The sequence below is a fragment of the Sceloporus undulatus genome, chromosome 2 (assembly GCF_019175285.1).
Source record: "Sceloporus undulatus isolate JIND9_A2432 ecotype Alabama chromosome 2, SceUnd_v1.1, whole genome shotgun sequence".
In the NCBI taxonomy this organism is placed as follows: Eukaryota; Metazoa; Chordata; class Lepidosauria; order Squamata; family Phrynosomatidae; genus Sceloporus; species Sceloporus undulatus.
The window spans coordinates 222,329,376-222,350,445 of record NC_056523.1 but is presented as its reverse complement, the minus strand read 5'-3'; the positions used below and the strand labels follow the sequence as shown (position 1 = coordinate 222,350,445).

The following is a 21,070-nucleotide window of genomic DNA, read 5'->3' as shown; positions in this document are numbered from 1 at the left end:
CAAAAGATGACTATCCAACCTCTGTTTAAAAATCTCCAAGGAAGGAGACTCCCAGGCAGTGTGTTCCACTGTTGAACAGCTCTTACTGTCAGAAAGGTCTTCCTAATGTTGAAGTAGAATCTCTTTTCCTGTACTTTGCATCTATTGCTCCAGGTCCTAGCCTCTGGAGCAACAGAAAACAAGCTTGCTCCCTCCTCAATATGACATCCCTTCAAATATTTAAACTTGATCCATTTCCTGAATGGAAAGGACCTGTAGGCTATCCTAATGGTCTCAAGGTTCAGGAGAGTTTCAGCTTCACCCCATGTCATACTTAGGGATATAACTTTTAGTTCAGTTCTTTCTTATGAGCAGAATTAACTATTTCAACAATCTTATCCCTGCTGCAGGAGAAACAAAAGCAGAGCTGTTTTTAGGACAATTCATATTTTGGGATCTTGTTTATGAGTTTCTCTGCAAGGACCAAATTTCCTGCATGGAAAACAAATTTCCTGCATGTTTTCTAAATTTTCTAAAAATATCTGAGGAGAAAATTACATTTGCAATGCAAAATCAACCAATCAAGTTGGTTGAAGAATCATACTATATCCAGATTTTCTCCATTGGGAGTGATGGCCCCTTTTTCAGTGAAGAGGAGAAGATAGGCAGATAATACGATTTTTAAAAAGTCCCTTTTTATGGATATCAAGGTGGCAGGGAGAAAGCAATCCACCCCAATCTTTTCTTTGAGATGCTTCTTTTCAGTATGCAGGGTTTTGTTTTGTTTCTTAAAGGATGTCCATTTGATCAGGTAGGGCTCTCTTGTGGTCTGAATTGGTCCAATCCAAGTATAGTTTTAGTCAAAATTGTTTTATTGGAAATCTACATCTGCTGAGGCCGCTATATCCAAGCCTGTAACCTAGGAAGTCTTGTACTATGTTTTTTCCCCTAGGACTTTCTCATGTTCTGATTTTCTCACTCTCATACTTTTAGGAATCATATGTGACATATGAGGATCAACTTAGACTTGTCGGGGAGCTGATCACAGTGATAGGAGCCATGGTAATTTTGCTCCTAGAGGTAAGGAGAAGCCATACAGCTGTATAAGGCAATTCTTCTTTAAACTGTACCAGCACCAGTCAAGTGGAAATTTGGTGGTTGCAAACTCACCACCTACAATCTGTTCTAACTGATAATCATCTTTTCAGATTCCAGATATTCTCAGAGTTGGAGCTGCTAAATTCTTTGGACAAACCATCCTGGGAGGACCTTTTCACATCATCATGTGAGGCTCTATATCTCCACAGTTCACAAATAAACCCTTTCTTTCTCACTGATTCCCTGTATCTGTTTTTATCTGCCCTATATTTTTATTTTTCTCTTCATCTGTCCACTTTTGATTTCTTTCTTTTAAAATCCCTGCTAGAGTTACAACTGCTATATTTACCAGAAGCTAAATTTGGTGAATATAGTATCAATTCTTCAAGATATTTCAAGGATAGCTAGCCAACTCTCTAAAAAGACAAGAGCATACCCTAGGGACTAGATTTACCCCTTTGTTTAATGCTGTCAGGCCAGCAGAAAAATTATGAAACCAGTAAAGAGGGAAGCTAAATATATATTAAGAAAGAGTTTATTTGAACATAAAACCCTGTGTGCATGAAAGTGTGGAGGGAGACACCAATCAGTGTCCAGTGAGATTCATGTACTGTTTGCGCTTTTTAAGATGCAGTATTTCCTTGCCTAAGTCTTTCACAGCCTTTGTTCTTTCTTTGAAATTAGAAAAAATATATCTGTATTTGCATACATGCCTGTGATTTTTGTTGTCTACAATCAAGCAAAAGATACAAACACACACATGAGCAGAGCACATCTTTAAATTGGCACTAGCAAACTGGCATATACATACAGAACAATCAACTGCAGAAAAGTACAATAACATCCAAAATGCACAAAATAGTGATACAGTTTATCAGCCAACAAAAATGCACAAAATACATGATGCAAGCTGAAGCGCCACTGGTTTTTTCATCAGGCAAAGGTTTTTTTAAAAAAAACATACAAGAGAAAATAAAGTAAACATGTTAATCATAGGCTTACATTTTCTCAAGCTGTTTTTAGTGTTCTTTGGAGGTACCGTATATACTTGTCTATAAGTCTGAACATTTATGCCCAAAAATTAACCCCAAAATCCCAGGTCGACTTATTTACCGGTCAGTATAGTAATGTGATAGCAGTTATTTCAGATTTCCCCATGAGGTGCGAAGATAGTTTCTTTTTCTCTTGAGCCAAGCAGAAACAGTCCTGAGTGATTAATTGTTTTTAAACAAACAGAGACTGTTTCCTACTGGCACTCACCAGCCACAATTAGAATGTCTCTTACTGTACGAACATATACACATACTAAAGGAGTGTTACCCATCAATACTGGAAGCCAGGTGGAGAGCATCTGGATAAAAATTAAAGGGCAGGGAAACAACAAGGATGTTATGGTGGGAGTCCACTACAGACCCCCAAGTCAGACTGAGGAATTGGATGATGTCTTTCTAGAACAGATAACCACACATTCAGAAAGGAGAAATGTAGTAGTGACGGGCGACTTCAACTATCCTGATATTTGTTGGAAGTCAAACTCAGCAAAATCCTCAAGGTGTAGCAATTTCCTCACTTGCCTTGGAGACAATTTCATTGTCCAAAAGGTGGAAGAGGCAACAAGGGGTTCAACTATTCTAGATCTTATCCTAACCAACAAGGATGACTTGGTTAATGGGGTGTAAGTGGTGGAATCCTTAGGTGGGAGTGACCATGTTCTCCTGGAGTTTGTTATACAATGGAAAGGAGAAGCCAGGCATAGTCAGATAAGCATTCTAGACTTTAGGAAAGCTGATTTTAGTAAACTTAAAGAAATACTGGGTGTGATCCCATGGTCAACAATACTAAAAGAGAAGGGAGCTCAAGATGGATGGGAGTTTCTTAACAGGGAGATTCTGAAGGCACAATTTCAAACAGTTCCAATGAGGAAGAAAAATGGGAGATGTCTCAAGAAACCAGAATGGATGACTAAAGAACTTTCAACTGAGCTAAGAATAAAAAGGGACATGTATAAGAAATGGAAAAATTGGGAAATCACCAAAGAGGAATTCAAACAAATAGCAAGCCTGTGTAGGGGTTAAGTCAGAAAAGCCAAAGCACAGAATGGACTCAGGCTTGCTAGAGAGGTTAAGAGCAACAAAAAGGGCTTTTTTTTGGATATGTCATCCAGTTAGTCTGATATCGATACTAGGAAAGATTCTAGAGCAGATAATTAAACAGTCTGTGAACATCTAGAAAGCAATTCCATAATCACAAAAAGTCAACATGGGTTTCAGAGAAAGAAGTCATGCCAGACAAACCTGATCTCTTTTTTTTATAAAATTACCAACTTGTTAGATGAAGGGAATGCTGTGGATATAGTATATCTTGATTTCAGTAAGGCCTTTGACAAAGTTTCCCATGATATTCTTGTAAACAAGCTTGTAAAATGTGGGCTAGACAAGGCAACTGTTACATGGATTTGTAATTGGTTGACTGGCCGAAGCCAAAGGGTGCTCAACAATGGCTCCTTTTCATCCTGGAGAGAAGTGACCAGTGGGGTCCCACAGGGCTCTGTCCTGGGCCCAGTGCTATTCAACATCTTTATCAATGACTTGGAGGACAAAATTGGGGGCATACTTATCAAATTTGCAGATGACACCAAATTAGGGGGAGTAGCTAATACCCCAGAGGACAGGATCAAGATTCAAAATGACCTGAACAGACTAGAAAACTGGGCCATAGCTAACAAAATGAAATTCAACACGGAGAAATGTAATATACTGCACTTAGGGCGGAAAAACGAAAAACACAGATATAGGATGGAGGACACCTGGCTGAATGAAACTACGTGTGAAAGGGATCTAGGAGTCCAAGTAGACCATAAGTTGAACATGAGTCAACAATGCAATGCGGCAGCTAACAAGGCCAATGCGATTTTAGGCTGCATCAATAGAAGTATAGTGTGTAGATCAAGGGAAGTCATAGTGCCACTATATTCTGCTCTGGTCAGGCCCCACCTGGATATTGTGTCCAGTTCTGGGCACCACAATTCAAAAAAGGACATTGAGAAACTGGAACGTGTCCAAAGGAGGGCGACTAAAATGGTGAAAGGTCTGGAAACCATGCCCTACAAGGAACAACTTAGGGAGCTGGGGATGTTTAGCCTGGAGAAGAGAAGATTAAGAGGTGATATGATAGCTCTGTTTAAATATTTGAAGGGATGTCATATTGAGGAGGGAACAAACTTGTTTTCTGCTGCTCCAGAGGCTAGGACCCGAAACAATGGATGCAAACTGCAGGAAAAGAGATTCCACCTCAACATTAGGAGGAACTTCCTGACAGTAAGGGCTGTTTGACAGTGGAACAAACTCCCTCGGAGTGTAGTGGAGTCTCCTTCCTTGGAGGTCTTCAAGCAGAGGCTGGATGGCCATCTGTCGGGGATGCTTTGATTGTGATTTCCTGCATGACAGGGGATTGGACGGGATGGCCCTTGTGGTCTCTTCCAACTCTATGATTCTATGATTATCCACAGGTCATGGCAAAATCCATAATTTTGGCCCCAAAACCTGCCCTCAACTTATACGTGAGGTCGATTTATAGTCGAGTATATACGGTATATCAATGCAAGCAGGTCCTTCTGCCCTCTGGCCATGTGGCACTGGGAACAAAGTCTTCTGAAGTCCATGAGATAAAATTTCATTAGTAATTCAAAAAATTAAACTGTGCCCGCGCCATATGCAGGCACGTGATATGTGGCTTTCAGCATATGCTGAAGCTGTGTGACAGAAGTAGCAATGGTGTGCATGCCTATGGCATGCACGCCGCACCACACTGCATGCACGAGCCCCATTGTTTTTAATGGGGCTCGAGCATATGTGATATTTCCCTTAGGTGGGTGGGTGGATCCGGAACGGTTCCCCACGTAAGGGAAGGACTGACTGTACTTCTGAAAACCCAAATGTCTCCACCTTTTGTGAGAACATTCACTCTCTTAAGAGAAATCTCCATGATTTTTCATTAGGAAAATTTTTAGGTGTTGTTCTGGTAAAACATGTCAAATGTAGTACCAGTTTAAAAAATGTTTTAGTTTTGTTGGAGTGAGAAAGCAAATAGTGTATCAACTGTCATATCACTCTCCTGATTTTACCTTTTCCTTTGCAGCATTGCATATTCTTGTATGATTCTCGTGACCATGGTAATGCGTCTCACAAGCACCGATGGAGAGGTGGTACCAATGTCCTGTGCCCTGGTACTAGGATGGTGCAATGTTATGTATTTTGCACGAGGATTTCAGATGCTTGGGCCATTCACCATCATGATACAGAAAGTAAGGAATACCATGTGACTTTGTTTCAAATATGTGCAAATGTACTTAAAGTCACCTGTCAACATATGGTGACCCATGAATTACATAGGATTTTCTTAGGCATGGAATACCTACGGGTAAACAGAATGAAAAGGCAAATAGAAAGTAAATATTATGCCTTCCTCTTTTTATGTAAAAAGTGTTAAACTCTGAACCATGGCAGTAATCTCTGAGAAAAGGCTCATTATAGTAAATGTCTTAATTAACAACAGTTATATAAGTGTGGTTAGAATTTCCTTGTTACAGTGAGGCAACATTAATCTATTCCAGCAATCCAAAATAGACAATGATAGGATAATTATACTGCTCTAAGGACTAGTCTACCTTTGACAGAATTTAAATGGGATAAGAATAAGCCACTTGTGAAAAAGCTAGATGTCATGATATTACATTTTTTTTCTTTCTTTTTTGTATTTTTCTTTTCTACAGATGATATTTGGAGATCTTATACGCTTCTGTGGGCTAATGGCTGTTGTGATACTTGGTTTTGCATCAGGTGAGATAGAAACTAATTAATTGATTTTAGTCCACCAATATCTGCAGGACCAAAGGCTGCCAACTCTTGGCCTAGGAGATATTTTCTTATGCACTGGAAAATCTCTGATATTTTTGCTATAGCTTTACCTATGACATTTCTTTGTGTATTTTGTGTAACCTCAAATCATATATCTCCACTCTGATTATTCCCAGATGTGTAACAGTGGTTTTTAAATTGTTTTTTCTTGAGCCCTGGGGTTCTTTGTAAATTAGGATTCCAAAATTGAAATATGAATATTAACTGCCAAGGTTACCTGAAAAACAAGTTATTCACCATTTGACACTGACTTTTCCCTGAGATGTACAGCCACAAGGAAGAGCTAGGCATATTTTGGGGTCACATGGCACAGTTAACTAAGTTGAACAGATCTGACTGGTGCCTTAGAAGGAGCTCGTGGGTTTCCTAAAAGAGGCAAAACAGTTTGGTCTTTCACCCACTCTAGGCTTCAGTTGCCTCCTCCTCTCTTTTCACTCTGTCCCAAGGTCCTGTTTGCATCTTTATGGCTCTACCCGCTCCTTTTATTTTCTGCTCACACCTCTTATTCAGTATTTGGCATAGTTAAAGATTTCCTATACCTTGGATCAAACACTGATCACAGCAGAACCTGTAGTCAAGAAGTCAGAAGAAGATTAGGAATGGGAGGGGCAGCTATGAAAGAACTAGATCAAATCCTAAAGTGTAAAGATATACAGCTGAACATTAAACTTAGAATTGTCCAAGCCACTGTAATCCCCATTACCATGTATGGATGTGAGAGCTGGACAGTTGAGAAAGAAGAGTGGAGAAAAATAAACTCTTCTGAGATGTGGTGCTGGAGAAGAGTGCTCAGAATTTCTTGTATGGCTAAAGAGACAAATAACTAATTGAGGCTTTCGTACTTTGGCCACACCATGTGAAGGAAAAACTTATTAGAAAAGGCAATCATGCAGGGAAAAGTGGAAGACAGCAGAAAGAGAGGAAGACTGCAAGCCAAATGGTAAGATGTGATCAGGGAGGACCCAGGCCTGAGCCTATAGGATCTGAGCAGAGAGGTTGAGGACAGAGGGCTTGTAGACATCTCTTTCAGGGGGTCACCTTGAATTGAGCTCAACTCCTATTTTTCCATGCTCGTCATACTTTTTAGGAAGCTCCTTCTTACCTTTTCCTCTTCTCACAGTATCATCACTCTCCTCCCTCTTTTCTGTCCTGCATGCTGCTTCCTCTTTGCTCAAGTGGCTCTTGAGGGCAGGGTTCATCTAGTTCACCAGGATCTCAGGAAGGATGCTAGGAACCATCCAACACATGGACACCTTTTTTGGCTTTTGAACTATAATGCACATGTCACTGAACCTTTGGTCTTGAGCTAGCCACTTCCTGACCAGTCTTCTTTGTTTCATCACCAGCCTTTTACATCATCTTCCAGACACAAGACCCCACCAGCCTGGGACAGTTCTACAACTACCCCATGTCTCTCTTCACCACCTTTGAGCTGTTCCTTACGATTATTGATGGACCTGCTAACTATGATGTGGACCTGCCATTCATGTACAGTGCGGTGTATTTTGCTTTTGCCATCATTGCTGCATTACTGATGCTCAACCTGCTTATTGCCATGATGGGGGACACTCACTGGCGTGTGGCTAGTGAAAGGGATGAGCTTTGGAGAGCTCAGGTGAGAATATAAATATACAGTGCAGAAACTCCCATGGTTCTTTTAAGGGATTGTGACTGTCTAAACGCAGAATACTGAGCATTTCCTAATCACCAAAATTATTTAGGAGAACCCATGGTCATTAATCTGTTTTCAAGCAACTTTAGAATTGTAATGTCAGTATCATATTACTGTGTCATACTGTGCACTACAAATTAGATTCTAAAATCTAGCCTAATTCGATCCCTTCTTTTAACAGTTATATTCTACATATTAGCTATAGACTATCCTATGTTACCATGCTTAAGTAGAGCAGAAACAGACAGAGGCTTTCCTTCTGATTCATTCCATCATATTCAATAAATACATACCTTTGAACATATAGCCTTGAAAAACAAATGTTTTACTGGGCTGTAAAACACTGAGTTGCATTTCCATTTTGTTTATGGGGTGAGATACAATTTTAATAGTCAAAAAGGCCTTCAAGGGTGGCTGCAGCAATACAAAACAACATTGAAACAGTCTACTGAATCATTCCATTAAAACCAGGGCAGAAAGAATTGAAACATTCTGTAGTTTATGCTCTCTGAGACTTTCTTTCATTTAACTTCCCAATTTGGGAATATATAAAGTTTATTCAGTCCACTGAAAAATTAGAGAAATCTGAAGATGTGGTACGTGCTTAACTTTCTCATTGAAACCAGAGGCCTGTGAAAGAGTATAACTTTGGTTAGATTGTGCCCAGTTTGTTTCCCCCAAAGCTTTTTTAAAATAGCCTTCCTCCAAAGATCTGTATAATCTCTGCAGCCTCTGTGACTTTTGTAAGGCAAGTGAACCAACAAGATCTTAATGCAAACAGTGCTGGAGAAGTGAGCTTCAGCATGACTGAGCTGGAGAATGAACCCAGAACATTTGGATATATTTCCAAGACAATGGGGAAGGTTCCCAGTTCTATGTTTTGTTTTTCCAGATAGCATTTGTGAATTCAAACTCAGATGGGTTCATTGTGACTAAACATGAACAAATTTTATCTAATTCATTTTTTTTCCAGTTCACTTTAAAACAACATGAATTCACAGATAAGACAGCTTCAGAGGATCAGAAACATTACTATAATTTATGCCAGGTTCACGCAGTTACTACATTGTAGTACATAGAATGCTTCATGCTCAGCAGTCAAGAAGCCATTTAAAGGTGACCCTAAGCACATATGTTGTTTCTCTGTCTTCACGTACCTCACATTGCTACAAAGGGATGTTCTTGATAGATACCTTGAGGATGTTTGGAGGAAGAGTTCCACTCCTATTCTTCATGCATACCAAAGGCAAACTGAGTTCTGACTACTGTTCCTTTGATACCGAGAAGGGCACCATCTAAATACAAGAATTTAGCATCAGCAGAACTGGAGAAACCCTAAAGTTTGCTGAAGTACTGTCTTCTCTCCCCCATCACAAAACTCTGTATTTAAAAAATCTAAGCAGGAACAGGAGGGTCCTGAATACAGTCCAGTGAGGAATAAATTTACTCAATGGCCACAGAATACTGGCTTACTGTTTGAACTGGGGTTAGGGAGAATGGCATGGCATGGGCTGGAAAAAAAACATAATTGGCAGGCTGGAACCCTGAACATAATTATTTAATTTGTATTCACAGATAAATAAAATTCATAAATTTAGAGCTGTCAAATAGAATAACAAAGAAAAGAACCTGAACCTGACAATTGTGTCATTGATGGCTTTTTTAAATTAAGATTGGTCTGACCCTCTTTGTTTTCATGTAGGTTGTTGCCACTACGGTCATGCTTGAACGAAAGCTCCCACGGTGCCTCTGGCCTCGCTCTGGGATCTGTGGACGAGAATATGGCCTAGGGGATAAGTGGTTTCTCAGGTGAGTCCCATTAAATAGATATTTGCACACCTTAGTGCAATGTTCCAGCAGTTACAACTAGTTAAGACATTTCCTGCACATATGTGTGATGAGAAACCAGGAAACTGTCTTATGCCAGTTACGATTGATCAACATTTGTCTATAGTGACTGGCAATGGTTTCAGGCAGGGGGTTACCCCAGTCAGGGGTTGGCCTAGGGCCTAGTACATATGGAGCCTGTACACTGACACTGAGTACAGACCTTTCCAGCCCTTCTCTCACTGAGGTCATACATGGCTATAGACCGCTGTAGACCTAAAAGATACATTCTCCAGCTATGGTCAGGAGCTGAGGGTGGAACAAGAGGATGAAACTCAGAAGCTACAGTTCTGTTTGATCATCAAGAGTAGAAGATTAGGCTTATATTTAGGTTAGCAAATCCTGAAGCTTCGAGCTGCATGTCAGTCACAGGAACCAGTTTTGCACATGCCAGTTCGCTGAAGCTGGACTGCACAATGTCCTGAGTAATTCACACCACAAGGTTCCTGGTTCAGGCAGCAGAGCCTGGAAGGTGGCACTGAGAGTCCCAGCATTAACCTCACTCTTTCTAACTGCTGGTCTGTGACCATAATAAAAATGAACTTGAACACTTTTTCCAATCCACACAGGGTAGAAGAACGTCTTGACTCCAACAAGCATAAGATGTTTCGCTATGCAGAAGCATTTAAGAACCAGGACAAGGAGGAACTTGATAGGTTTTCTGGGAAATTAGAGCTGGGTGAGCATTCCCGAGGCAAGAAAGAGTCAGCTCCTTCAGTCTCACGGAGCACATCACAGAACAGTTCCCACCGGGGCTGGCAAATCCTTCGGCACAACACTTTCAGCCACTTCCGTGGAGAAGCGAATCATGCCTTGGAAGAAGAGGTCTACCACGTCTGAGGTTCCTCTTGACTGACTTTATTGCACATGCAGTTGATGCCTTGTGCTGCATCAGTTATTCCTCTAGGAGCTGATAGGATCTCCTTGCAGAATTACCCAGCTCCAGGGTAGATGCTCTAACCCTAGGTTCATCTCACCCTTGTCTGGAAGCTCTTCTCAGATAAACTGTCCTTGCACTTCCAGACAATAGAGGTGAAACATGCAGGGTTGTTTTTGTTTTTGTTTGGACGTGCTTCTTTCTGGAGTAATTATTCTAAGGAGAGCACTGGAGTTTAACAACATCAAAGGGATTTTCGTGGGAGTTAAGTTACAGCCTGTCCACCAATAATTCTCTATCTCTCAACATGTTCTCAGTCAACATTCCACTAAATCTCCTTGCTCTCTGAAGAGCCGACTCTATGGAAAATTTAGATCTAATACAAAGAAAAACTAACATGTTCTTTACTCTCAGGGAACTAGCTAAAAGCTAACACCAGAACTACACAGCCTGTAAAACAGACAGTTGGCATTCTAAGAGGCTGTTTGAGACTACAGACTTGAATCCTATCTGCCCACGCTGCAGCCCAGAGGTGGTCAGAATGGGTTATGCTTTTTGGCTACAGTATGCCAGTGCACTTTAAGCCAACTATGTGACTGTAGATTTGATCCGAGATATGCTTTTTCAGGGCTATATGATAGGAATTCCTTTTTTAAATGGAAGGACCAACATTGTTTTTCCTTGGCTGAACTGAATTGTGTTAAAGTTTGCTGTTGGGGTGGGGTGCAGAAGACATTTGTGAACTCACTTTAGGTATGACACCACTGCCCCTGTTTCAAAAGAGTTGTGTGAATGCATTTTTGGTAAGATACCAGTGCTCCTTTTTCTCCCTGCTAGGTTAGACAGAGGTGTATTCTGTTCATCTCATCATCTGTTGCCAGTTCCTGTGTACATTGCCTGTGGGGAGGGTCTCCCCAATGTGACACCATTCTGTACCTACCCACATTTTTAGCTGACTGATTTGAGGTAAAGGAAAATGTAAAACAGAATGCAAATGTTTGGATTACCACACAGGTTACTGAGCCAAGGCTAGGGATGAATATTCCCATTCCTGAGGCATTACATCTTCTTGGTGCTTTCTGAGCATTATTGTCACAGCATTTTGCTTAAGTCTGAAGATTCTATTTAAGTAAAATACCAAAGAAATGTTGTAGAAACTTTTAAAAGTTCTATTAAGATTAGCAAAATTCTCCTACAGGGTTTTTGCACAAAGGAACATAGGAATCTGCTTTATACTTTTCTATACCAATGGTCCATCTGGGCCAGTTTTGTTGATGCTGGCAGCAGTTCTCCAGGGTTTCAGAAGGACCTTTTCCAGCCCCACCTAGCAATACCAAGGATTGAAGTTGGGGTCTTCCACATGCAAAAGATGTCCTCTGCTACCGTGCTACAGTCAGCCCCAAGCACATCCTGTATCCTTAAGAGGCCACTTAGTTTTGCAAAAGCAAAATCCAAGATGGTCTGGGAGGTTCCTGGTCTACAATGTTAAAGAAATGCTTCAGGGAACTGCCACGCACATGCCTACTTCCACATCTATAGTCCTGAAATGGCATTTCCTGCAGATCCAGCTTGTGGAGAAGACTTGTTTTTCAACAACAAAAAGCAGAATGAGGATTATGCTTCATCTGTAGTCTCCCTTTGGGCTTTATTATCCCTTCAGACTTCATTCCATGAGGAAAAAACAACAAGAAAAGCAATGACTTCAGATTTTTGCCTTTCCGATCATAGAACTCAAGTGGAAAGTTACTCCCGTACATCCCTGTGTAGCAAGAGACGCTGGCCAAAGGAAATGTACTTGTATTTGCATTGCCAAGATAACTTTATACTATGTATATCATGTAGTGATCAAAGGAAATGTTGAAGGTTAACAAAGTTATTCAACTTTGTATTGGGAAGATTCCTGTCACAGGCTACTGCCATGCTGCAGAATTAATACAGTTTGATACAGTTTTATCTGCCATGGCTCCATCCTGTAGAATCCTGGGATTTGCAGTTTATTGCTGCACCAAACCTTTCTGACAGAGAAGACTAAATATCTCACAAAACTACAAATCTATAGCATCGAATTCCATAGCACTGAGCCATGGCAGTGTCAAACTGTATTCATTCTGCAGAATAGATGCAACCACAGATTGAGGTTGGGCAGTGACTGCAGAGCAAGCTTCTTTCCTACATTTTCATGCTCTAGCATGAATTCAATTTTCTATGCTAATTTTTCTTCTAGCTTTCAAACAGCATCCTAGGGTACACTGATGTTCATTGGAAACTTGTTGAAGGTTGTTTAGTGGGAAGATCAGTAATGCTGGACAAACTTCCTTGAAAGACATCTTGCAGATGTTCCCTGCAGGGAATACCTACAAGGTACTGTTAGATGTGTTCTGTAGCATATCTTCACTCCCAAAGGGAATAAAGTGGCTCTGTAGCCTGATCAGTGCCTTATTTCAATTGTGAACAGATGCTGAAGGTGCACTGCCATCTTTATTGGGGCCAGGGATGTTCCTTGGCAGAAGTATGACATGGAAGGACTTTTTAAACTGAAGGTTAAAAGTTTGAAAAGCACCTTCTCAGGTTACAGGGAACAACTGTGATGAACTGAGTTAAACTTGGCTGGTCTTTATTACATTTCAAATTCCAGATGTTCCTTCTAACTCTTGGGGAATTTGCACTATAGGACTGTGGAAATGGAAAATGTGATTTGCACATACGTAAAAATTATGATTGCTGGTAGTATGGTTCGTGAATGGTTCATTACAATTTTATTTTATGGCTTGATATTTGGTTAGTAGAGACTGTGTGTAGAATATCTTCAGACAGAATATGAATGTCTTCATATTCTGTCCAAATGACTGTTTATAATAGTAACACTAAAAATGTTAAAGATGGGATCCAAGCCTAAATGTGAAATTCATTTATGTTTCATATACACTTTATACACATAACCAAAAGGTCATTTTATACACAATATTTTAAAATAATTTTTGTTCATGAAACAAAGTTTGTGTACATTGAACCATTAGAAAGCAAGGTATCATCATCTCAGCCATCCATGTGAATAATTCTGGATTTTGGAATATTTTGGAATTCTAGATAAGGGAGACTCAACCTGTGTGTAATTTCTTCCACTGGTTCAACTCTGCCCAAATATCTGCTAAATTTTTACATGGACTCCCATTATTAACCATGGCCCTTTCCACTTAAGATGTAACTAGCAATCAAAGCTAAGCCCTACTTCATATTTTAGCTCCTTGGTATGACTGCTTCTACTACAAAACCATTCTCTGGTATCAGGGTTGTACATTTCCAAGACGATTCACCCACATGATCGAGAATGCTAGTCCATTACATGAATCCACACTTCATTAGTGACTTCTGTAGGTTTGGGAAGGACTGACACGCTACAACAGAGCCTCATGAGAGTTAGTTTTCCTATACTTCAACTTTATGGTGTAGGAATCAGACATTTGCAAACAGCATTCATATCACCAGAGTAATGAACAAATTCATGGGAAGAATTTTCCCAACAACCTGATGATATAAAAGTAAAACAAGGGCATTTATCTCCTGCGTAGCTCATATAGATTGAAAAAGCACTTTTTTATATACATTCCAAAGCAGAATTCACAGAAGCCTAAGGGAACAAAGAGTGAGAAGAAACAATGGATGCATCTATACTGCAGAAATAAACCAGGTTGACACCATTTTAACTCATGGCTCAATGCTATGGAATTCTGGGAATTGTGGTTTTGTGAGTCTTTTATCCTCTGTCAGAGAGTGCTGGACTACAGTTCCTATAATTCCATAGCATTGAGTCATGGCAGTTAAAGTGGTGTCAACCTAGATTATTTCTGCAGTGCGAATGCAACCTGTGGGTCTTTGTAGTTTACACTGTTGCTATGCAAGCTCATGAGTCCCATCAGTGTCAATATGGGGTAATGAATTAGTCTCTTAAGTCACCCAATACCTTTTATCATGTTTTAAGTGATGGTTTGTGTCATTAGCAGAATCAAACAATAAAGCTTTTCCTGAACTGCTCCATTTCAGGTTCCAAGTTTCAAATCAAATGTTTGAAAGTCCAGTCGTCCCTCTATATCCACGGATTCAAGCACCCATGGCTTGAAAATATTCAAAAAATATGTAAATTCCAAAATCCAAACCTTGATTTTGCCATTTTACATAAGGAACATCATTTTACTATGCCATTGTATTTAATGAGACCTGACCATCCACAGATTTTGTTATCCATGGTGGGTCCTAGAACCAAACCCCAGCTGATACCAAGGGCCCACAGTATTGTCTTAAAATAACACCCTGTATGTATGGAAGTGGCATATCCAGGAGGAGGAAAAAGCTCAGTCTCTTCAATGAAAGTTTTGTGTGCAAAATTTTGATGGTGGAGCTTTTTCATTGGTTCAGATTATATATGATTCTCTGGTTGTAGTGGAAAGTGATGCAATCCAGGAAAGGCCTTATAGGATTTTGCTGATGGTGTGAAGCTGGCCCTAGAGCTCTACTAATGCAGAATTCTATTCATGTGTATCTTAATAAATGTCCCAGGAGATTTGGTCTAAAATGGTGTTTAAAAATTCTCTGTTACAGATAGCTTTAATGGCGAAAGAGTGATAGTCAATTATTGAAGAGTGCAGGACTGTAATGATCAGTGCAATGCAGTTTATCACCACCACCCCCATCTGGGAAATGTAGTTTTATGGGGACCTGGGCATTCTATTTGCAGTCCCCTAGTTCCCCAAGGGAATATTGACCTTTTAAATATCTGCAGTGCAGATTACCTCATTTGAGCCATTTTGCTTCCAATTTATCATGCATACAACTAGAGAGAATAAAGCTAAAGTGAGCCCAGGCGCCACATTTTAATTTTCAAGTTTGTTTTGCTATTTCTGTAGCGTATTGGCATGTAAAGCTTGTTCTATTTTATTCCTACATGCAAGCTCAAAGAATCTGAAAAGTTTTATCTGTGCTAGGCAAAATTACAAAAGGTTTTAAAATTGTTCATATTTGGGCACCTTTTCCAACAATATAATGGCGGTGGGGCGGGGGGGAGATAATTTCTTGTGCAAATGATTTTTCATTATTTATTTTACAAAAAGTCCCAAAATTCAAAAGAGAAACTCACGAGTGCTGACCATTTCTTGGACAGGAAGTCTCAATGAATTTCTCAGTAAGGACAAGAAAAATGTGTTTCTATTCTTTGCATCCCTAGTAATGTAGCACTTTTTAATCCTCTTGGATCATATTGATGTGTTTTTATTGTAATTTGTTACCTTTTGGTGGGGAGATAAATGGTGACCATTACAATTTGATAATGGTAAAATAACATTGATGATTAAAGGCAAGTCAGAATCCAGTTTATACTCTTACTTGCTTTCTAAAGGAGAAAGTTAGGAATTAAAACAACTTTCTTGAGACAACTAAGAAAATGTCAGATTCCAGTCACTGGCTTGATATATTTAGAATATGACACAGAATGTAGTTGCAGTTTTTGAAAGCCTTTGTTCTATTGCCAGAAATGCTGAACCATTTCAGAACCTTCAATTAATTGTGCCCTGCAACTAAGTCAGGGCACGCTCTGAATGCTGCTAATAAATGGAAAATCCCCAGTAGTTTTTTGCTTTCAAGAATCCATAGTTATTTATCTATGAGGATGTTGTAGCAGCATTTAAGAGCAATATGGATCTTCAGCATCAGTTTCAAATTAATTTAACATTCACTGCATGTTCTTCACTCAGTCCTTTGTTAATGGTGCAATCATTTTTATGATGGCTGCACACACTTTACGGAACAAGGTTCTTATATGGTATCTGAAAGCCTAGTTTTGTTCCTTTTAAATGACACTTCAGCTAACACCTGTCATGCCTTTTTTGAAGATAAGTGAAATTTTCAGTGTCCTATACAGACAGACTATGAAAGCTTAATTTCTTATAACTGATACCAAAGAGATATAAGAACATGTTTTGTTTAGGAAAATCAGTAGCTTTGCTACAACACCTCGCAAGGGTGATACGCAGTGGGTGAAAAGGTGTTTCTCTGCTGATCAAAACTTTCTTGGTCCATTTCTCTTCTGCACTGTTCATTAGTGTTGTGAAATGATTCCAATTAAATTACTTGAGCTATATGCTGATGTGGTAACCTGTGTACACAACAGAAGAATCTGACAGTTGGCAACGACTGGATCAAAAGGCAATTGTCTTAAGCACTCTTTTTAAATTTTATATCAAAAACTGTTATCAACTTGTGACCTCAAAATCACTTTGAAGAATCTTTAAGAAGTTGTTCACTGTTTCAAAAAGATATCAATGTGTTGTTTGTCGTTATTGTTGCACAAAATGAAAGCGCAAGTATTTTATTTAAAATAAATCCTTCCTTCTGCACATTATCAGTTTGTATGTTTTTGTTGTGGTGGTAGTGATTATTATTGTTGTTGAAAATGACTGAACATCTGAACTACAGCCCCTCCCACCTGTCCTTGTGTTATTGTTTAAAACACAATTACTGTATCACACAATTACTGAGTGGGAAGGGTTGTAGTTCAGATGAGTAACGTAAGCAACAGAAGAAACAAATTCCTACAATTACTATGGGTCAAAACAGACTGCCCTGAAGGGAGACTTCAAACTGCTCCTGAGAAAGCTGGATCGGGGCGGCGGCAAACACACGATGTGGCCCTGATCTGGCTTTTTGCTGACCCAAAAAGAGGCAGCAAAATGCCGCTCCTTTTTGAGCAAGCAAAAAGACAGCTTTTCTGAAGGCACTGCAGCTTTGTGGTGCTCCTGCGGCATGCAGCATGTAAATGCTATGCGGCTGGAGCACCACAAAGCTGGAGCACGCGTGGTCAGTCAGGTGGCATGATGCCAGCTTTGGGGTAGTGTCAGAGCGTGCAGCGTGCAAACAGCATGCTCTCATGCCACCCTAAAGCTGGCTCAAAGGGGCAGTCTGTTTTCCTTCTAGGTTGTAATCTCTGTCCTTGTCAATGAGAAGGGATGACAGAGTCTTTCAGTCCTATGTATTTCACTGAGGGACCTGTAACTTCCACTTCACTGGGGTTCTTCTTTGCACAAACTGAAAAACAAACAGTTCTGCAATCTATCACTAATTGCAAATTCACCTTAGCATTGAAAACTAAGGGCCCAAACAGACAGGCCAAAATAAAGCTGCTTCAGGTCACTTTGGAGGTATGTAGTTTAAATGACACACGCATCTGAAGAGGCCAGAAACTGCATCAAAGCTGCGCTCTAGTCCTTAGGACTGCAGCGTGGCTTTGACGCAGCTTCCAGTCTCTTAGGACTCATGCAGCATTTAAATAGCATACATCCAAAGTGACCCGAAGCAGCTTTATTTTGGCCTGTCTGTTTGGGCCCTAAGTTGCAATGAGATAGGCTCGAGTCAACTGACTCAGGGGCTCAACAGATCGCCCCAAAGGGGTGGTTTGGAGCTGCCCATTTTCCTTCCAGAGGGAGCCCACAGCAACCAAACCGTTCGGGCTCCCTCCACTTCGAAAAGAACCCGCTTGGGCACACAGAGAGGACATCATCAGTGCGCCATTGATGCACTGTGACACATCCACAACGCAAGCGTAGTGCCCAGAGGTGTGAACACGGCACCGTGCTTGTGTTGTGCATGCATGCCATGTATGGACAGCACCATGTAAATATGGTGCCGTCCATACATATTAGGGTTCCAGAGTGTGTGATTGCTGCATGCTCTGGAACCCTAATTTCAGCACCGACACAGTGCTTTTGGCCCATCTGTTTCAGGCCTCAGACTCAAGTCAGACTCAGGTTGCTTCAATGACTCAACTTGGACTCAACTTCCCAATAAGTGACTTCACTCGACTCGCAGCTTGTATATTTTTAGTGACTAACCTGCTGTTCTTGGTTCACATTCATCCAGAAACATTACAGAACAGTGGTTTTCCTTCCTTTTGAACAATGCTTGCTTCCATCTCTGTGTTTTGATTACTAACATGTGATGGAAGTGATTGACGTTTGTCATATAGTCCTGCTTATTGACAGGTTTGGGACTGGGGGTCCTGTCAGAAAGTGGAATTGTTGAAAAGTGGTAGCAGGTTTTTTTTTTAAAAGCTGCTAATGCCATTTGGCATGTACAAATGCAAAAAAACCTTTTGTGTGGATTATAAATGCCCCTCCCAGCACCAAGCACAGATAATAGTGAGGAAGTCCACAGTCATGTAAATACCCGAGAAGACAAGAAAGACGCACAGTCAGCAAATCAATTGGGGTGGCATTTTTCACAGAGGCTTGAGCAGAAAGACCTTGAAAGCTTTCTTTAGGAGCATTAGGTCAAGACTCCCCCAGAGCACAATGGGATGCTGCCCTAAAGCAGTTGCTGTTCTCCTCCTGAAACATGCACCACACTCTTGGGGGGGCAGTCTTGGCCCGGTTCAAAGGTAAATGAGTCCATAGGATTTTTGCTCCCAGTGGCAGGGTTGGCCCCGCCGTCAAGAGACAAACACAGCTTTCTGTACCATCAAGTTGCATTACCCTTAGCAGCCACAGCTCTCAGGAAGTAAACGCCCTCCCTCCAAGCATTTGCAAACACCAACTCGGCCTCATAAACTACAATACAGGTGGAGTGTACCGGCCCGGGATAAACGAATGCGCCGGGTTACGAAATTTTTCTGGGATCGAAAAAAGCCCATAGGGATTTATGTGCTTGCTTCGGCTTACGAAGGGTTCTTCGGGTTACGAAAACCGCGGCGTATTTCCTGTGCTTTTCCGCACCGGAGGCAGCAGAAGAGCTATTTTTTCCATTAGCGGCCTATGGGAAGGTCGGCTTCGAAGGTTATTTCGGGTTACGTAAATTAACCGCGGAAGAACGAATTAATCCGTAACCCGGGGGAACCACTGTAAAGGTATAATATTAAATCCACTCTTTCACTCTTTTGAAAATTATAATGGGAACCCACTATTAGGGACACGTGGTTGAAAGAAACAGACCATAGCAGCAAATATCAAGATGTTCTGGGGATAATTTTAAATGTTTTAACCTAATTTTTGGCGATGCTTCTTGATTGTCTAGTTTATTGGAAACGCCTCACACACAGACACTCCACCTCTTTTTTTTTCCACTGAAAGTGTTGGCTCCCAGATGTAAGACTGGACTTGAGACGTGGAAAGTATTTGCCAAGAACTTGAGACCTGGACAACTTGGAGTAAAGCCCTGAATACATCACGAATTAAGCCCAGTAGCTCGGGACAGCAGGGCAGTAATTCGATATTTCTCACAACTGAGAATAGAGCCATCATTATAAGAACTGGATGTTAAGTTCTGACCAGTTGGGAGGGGAAAGGTTTCCTGTACAAGCCCATTGTTTAGAGTCTCAGGGACAATTTGAACAGATGGTTATCACTTTTTTAGAAGAAATATGTTCATTCACTAAGTGGGTGTGTCTTTCGTTTCTCACAATAGGTTGATTTTCTTCCCTACAGATCTGGCCATTTTTGCGATGCCGTTAGAGTAAGCAGTCCTTGTGGCTGCAAGTCTAATTGCTGGTGGTGCTGTATCTCGGAAAAAATCCTGTTGGGGGAAGACAAACAGAGATTCATAAGAATATCTCATTCCCCCTTAAAGTCTGATTTGACCTTCAGACCACTTGTTTCTTTCCTTTACCTCTGCAGTAACTAACGCCGCACTCCCTGCTAGTTCTGGTGGGAATTTTTTTCAACCTGGACCGCCAGCAGGACTGAGTTGGGTCTAGAGTACAGAATACTTGAGAGTGTATTAACTGAAAAAGGTAAGAGTTTAGGGAAAGGATAGACACGTCGTGTTTTTATGGGGTATGCCTCAATAAATAGGAATTTTAGACGTTGGTTGCCATAAGGCAGGGGCAAATTTCTTCGTTGCCAGGTTCTGCAGGTCGGGGCTAGCAAGCCTGGATCCCTTGGAGAAGTCCAAGCTTTCCAGTTCTCGATCTGCCATCTGCCTCCACTGACAAGGAAATTGTTTCACTGTGACAGCAGAATCAGGGGAACCATCTTAGTCCTACGTCCACTGAAAAAAACCAAGCCAAACTAGCTCAGACAGATACACTGCCCACTGTGCACTTCAGAGAGATGTTGGGCAACCCTATCCGGATTTGAAAGGAGGCAAAATTAGATAGATAGGTGATAGATAGATAGATAGATAGATAGATAGATAGATAGATAGATAGATAGATAGAAGAAATGACATAAAAGAAAAATAAGAAATAATAAAACAGCAAATAGAATAGAAAAAACTAAATGATAGAGTGTTAATTGGTTTTTGGTCTCACATAGATGCTCCATTCTTCTATTTTCCCAGACCATCTAAGAGTCATTATCAGTGGTCAGAGGGCACATGCACGTCTGCCCTTTTGCCAGAGGTACGACAACAAGGAAATCGAAATAGTAAAAAGATTTTCCATACCGGGGAAATCAAGCGTTGTATCGGAAACGGGAGAATGCAGTCAAGAAATAATGCTAAGAATTGGAAGGGCAGGAATGACACAACAAGAAAAGAGCCTAAAGAGTAAAGAATATCAACTGAGCAACTGAGCCTAAGTTAGAATCACCACACCAGGTCCACTGCATTCCCCATGGCCCATGGGCGTTTTTTTTTGGGAGGGACCTGGAACCAGGGAGGAAA

At 40.7% G+C, this 21,070-nt stretch overlaps 1 protein-coding gene across 1 annotated transcript in view; it reads left to right on the top strand.

Annotated features, from left to right (window-relative positions):
* LOC121922634 (transient receptor potential cation channel subfamily V member 6-like) overlaps positions 1 to 10,862 on the top strand; it is a 51,816-nt gene extending 40,954 nt beyond the window's left edge. The window contains exons 9-15 of the mRNA XM_042452285.1: positions 973 to 1,059; positions 1,188 to 1,264; positions 5,215 to 5,380; positions 5,849 to 5,915; positions 7,340 to 7,608; positions 9,368 to 9,474; positions 10,122 to 10,862. Of these exons, the coding sequence (XP_042308219.1) occupies positions 973 to 1,059; positions 1,188 to 1,264; positions 5,215 to 5,380; positions 5,849 to 5,915; positions 7,340 to 7,608; positions 9,368 to 9,474; positions 10,122 to 10,392 (1,044 nt within the window). The 3' untranslated portion in view covers positions 10,393 to 10,862. The remainder of the gene's footprint in view (positions 1 to 972; positions 1,060 to 1,187; positions 1,265 to 5,214; positions 5,381 to 5,848; positions 5,916 to 7,339; positions 7,609 to 9,367; positions 9,475 to 10,121) is intronic.
* The last annotated feature ends 10,208 nt before the right edge of the window (positions 10,863 to 21,070 follow it).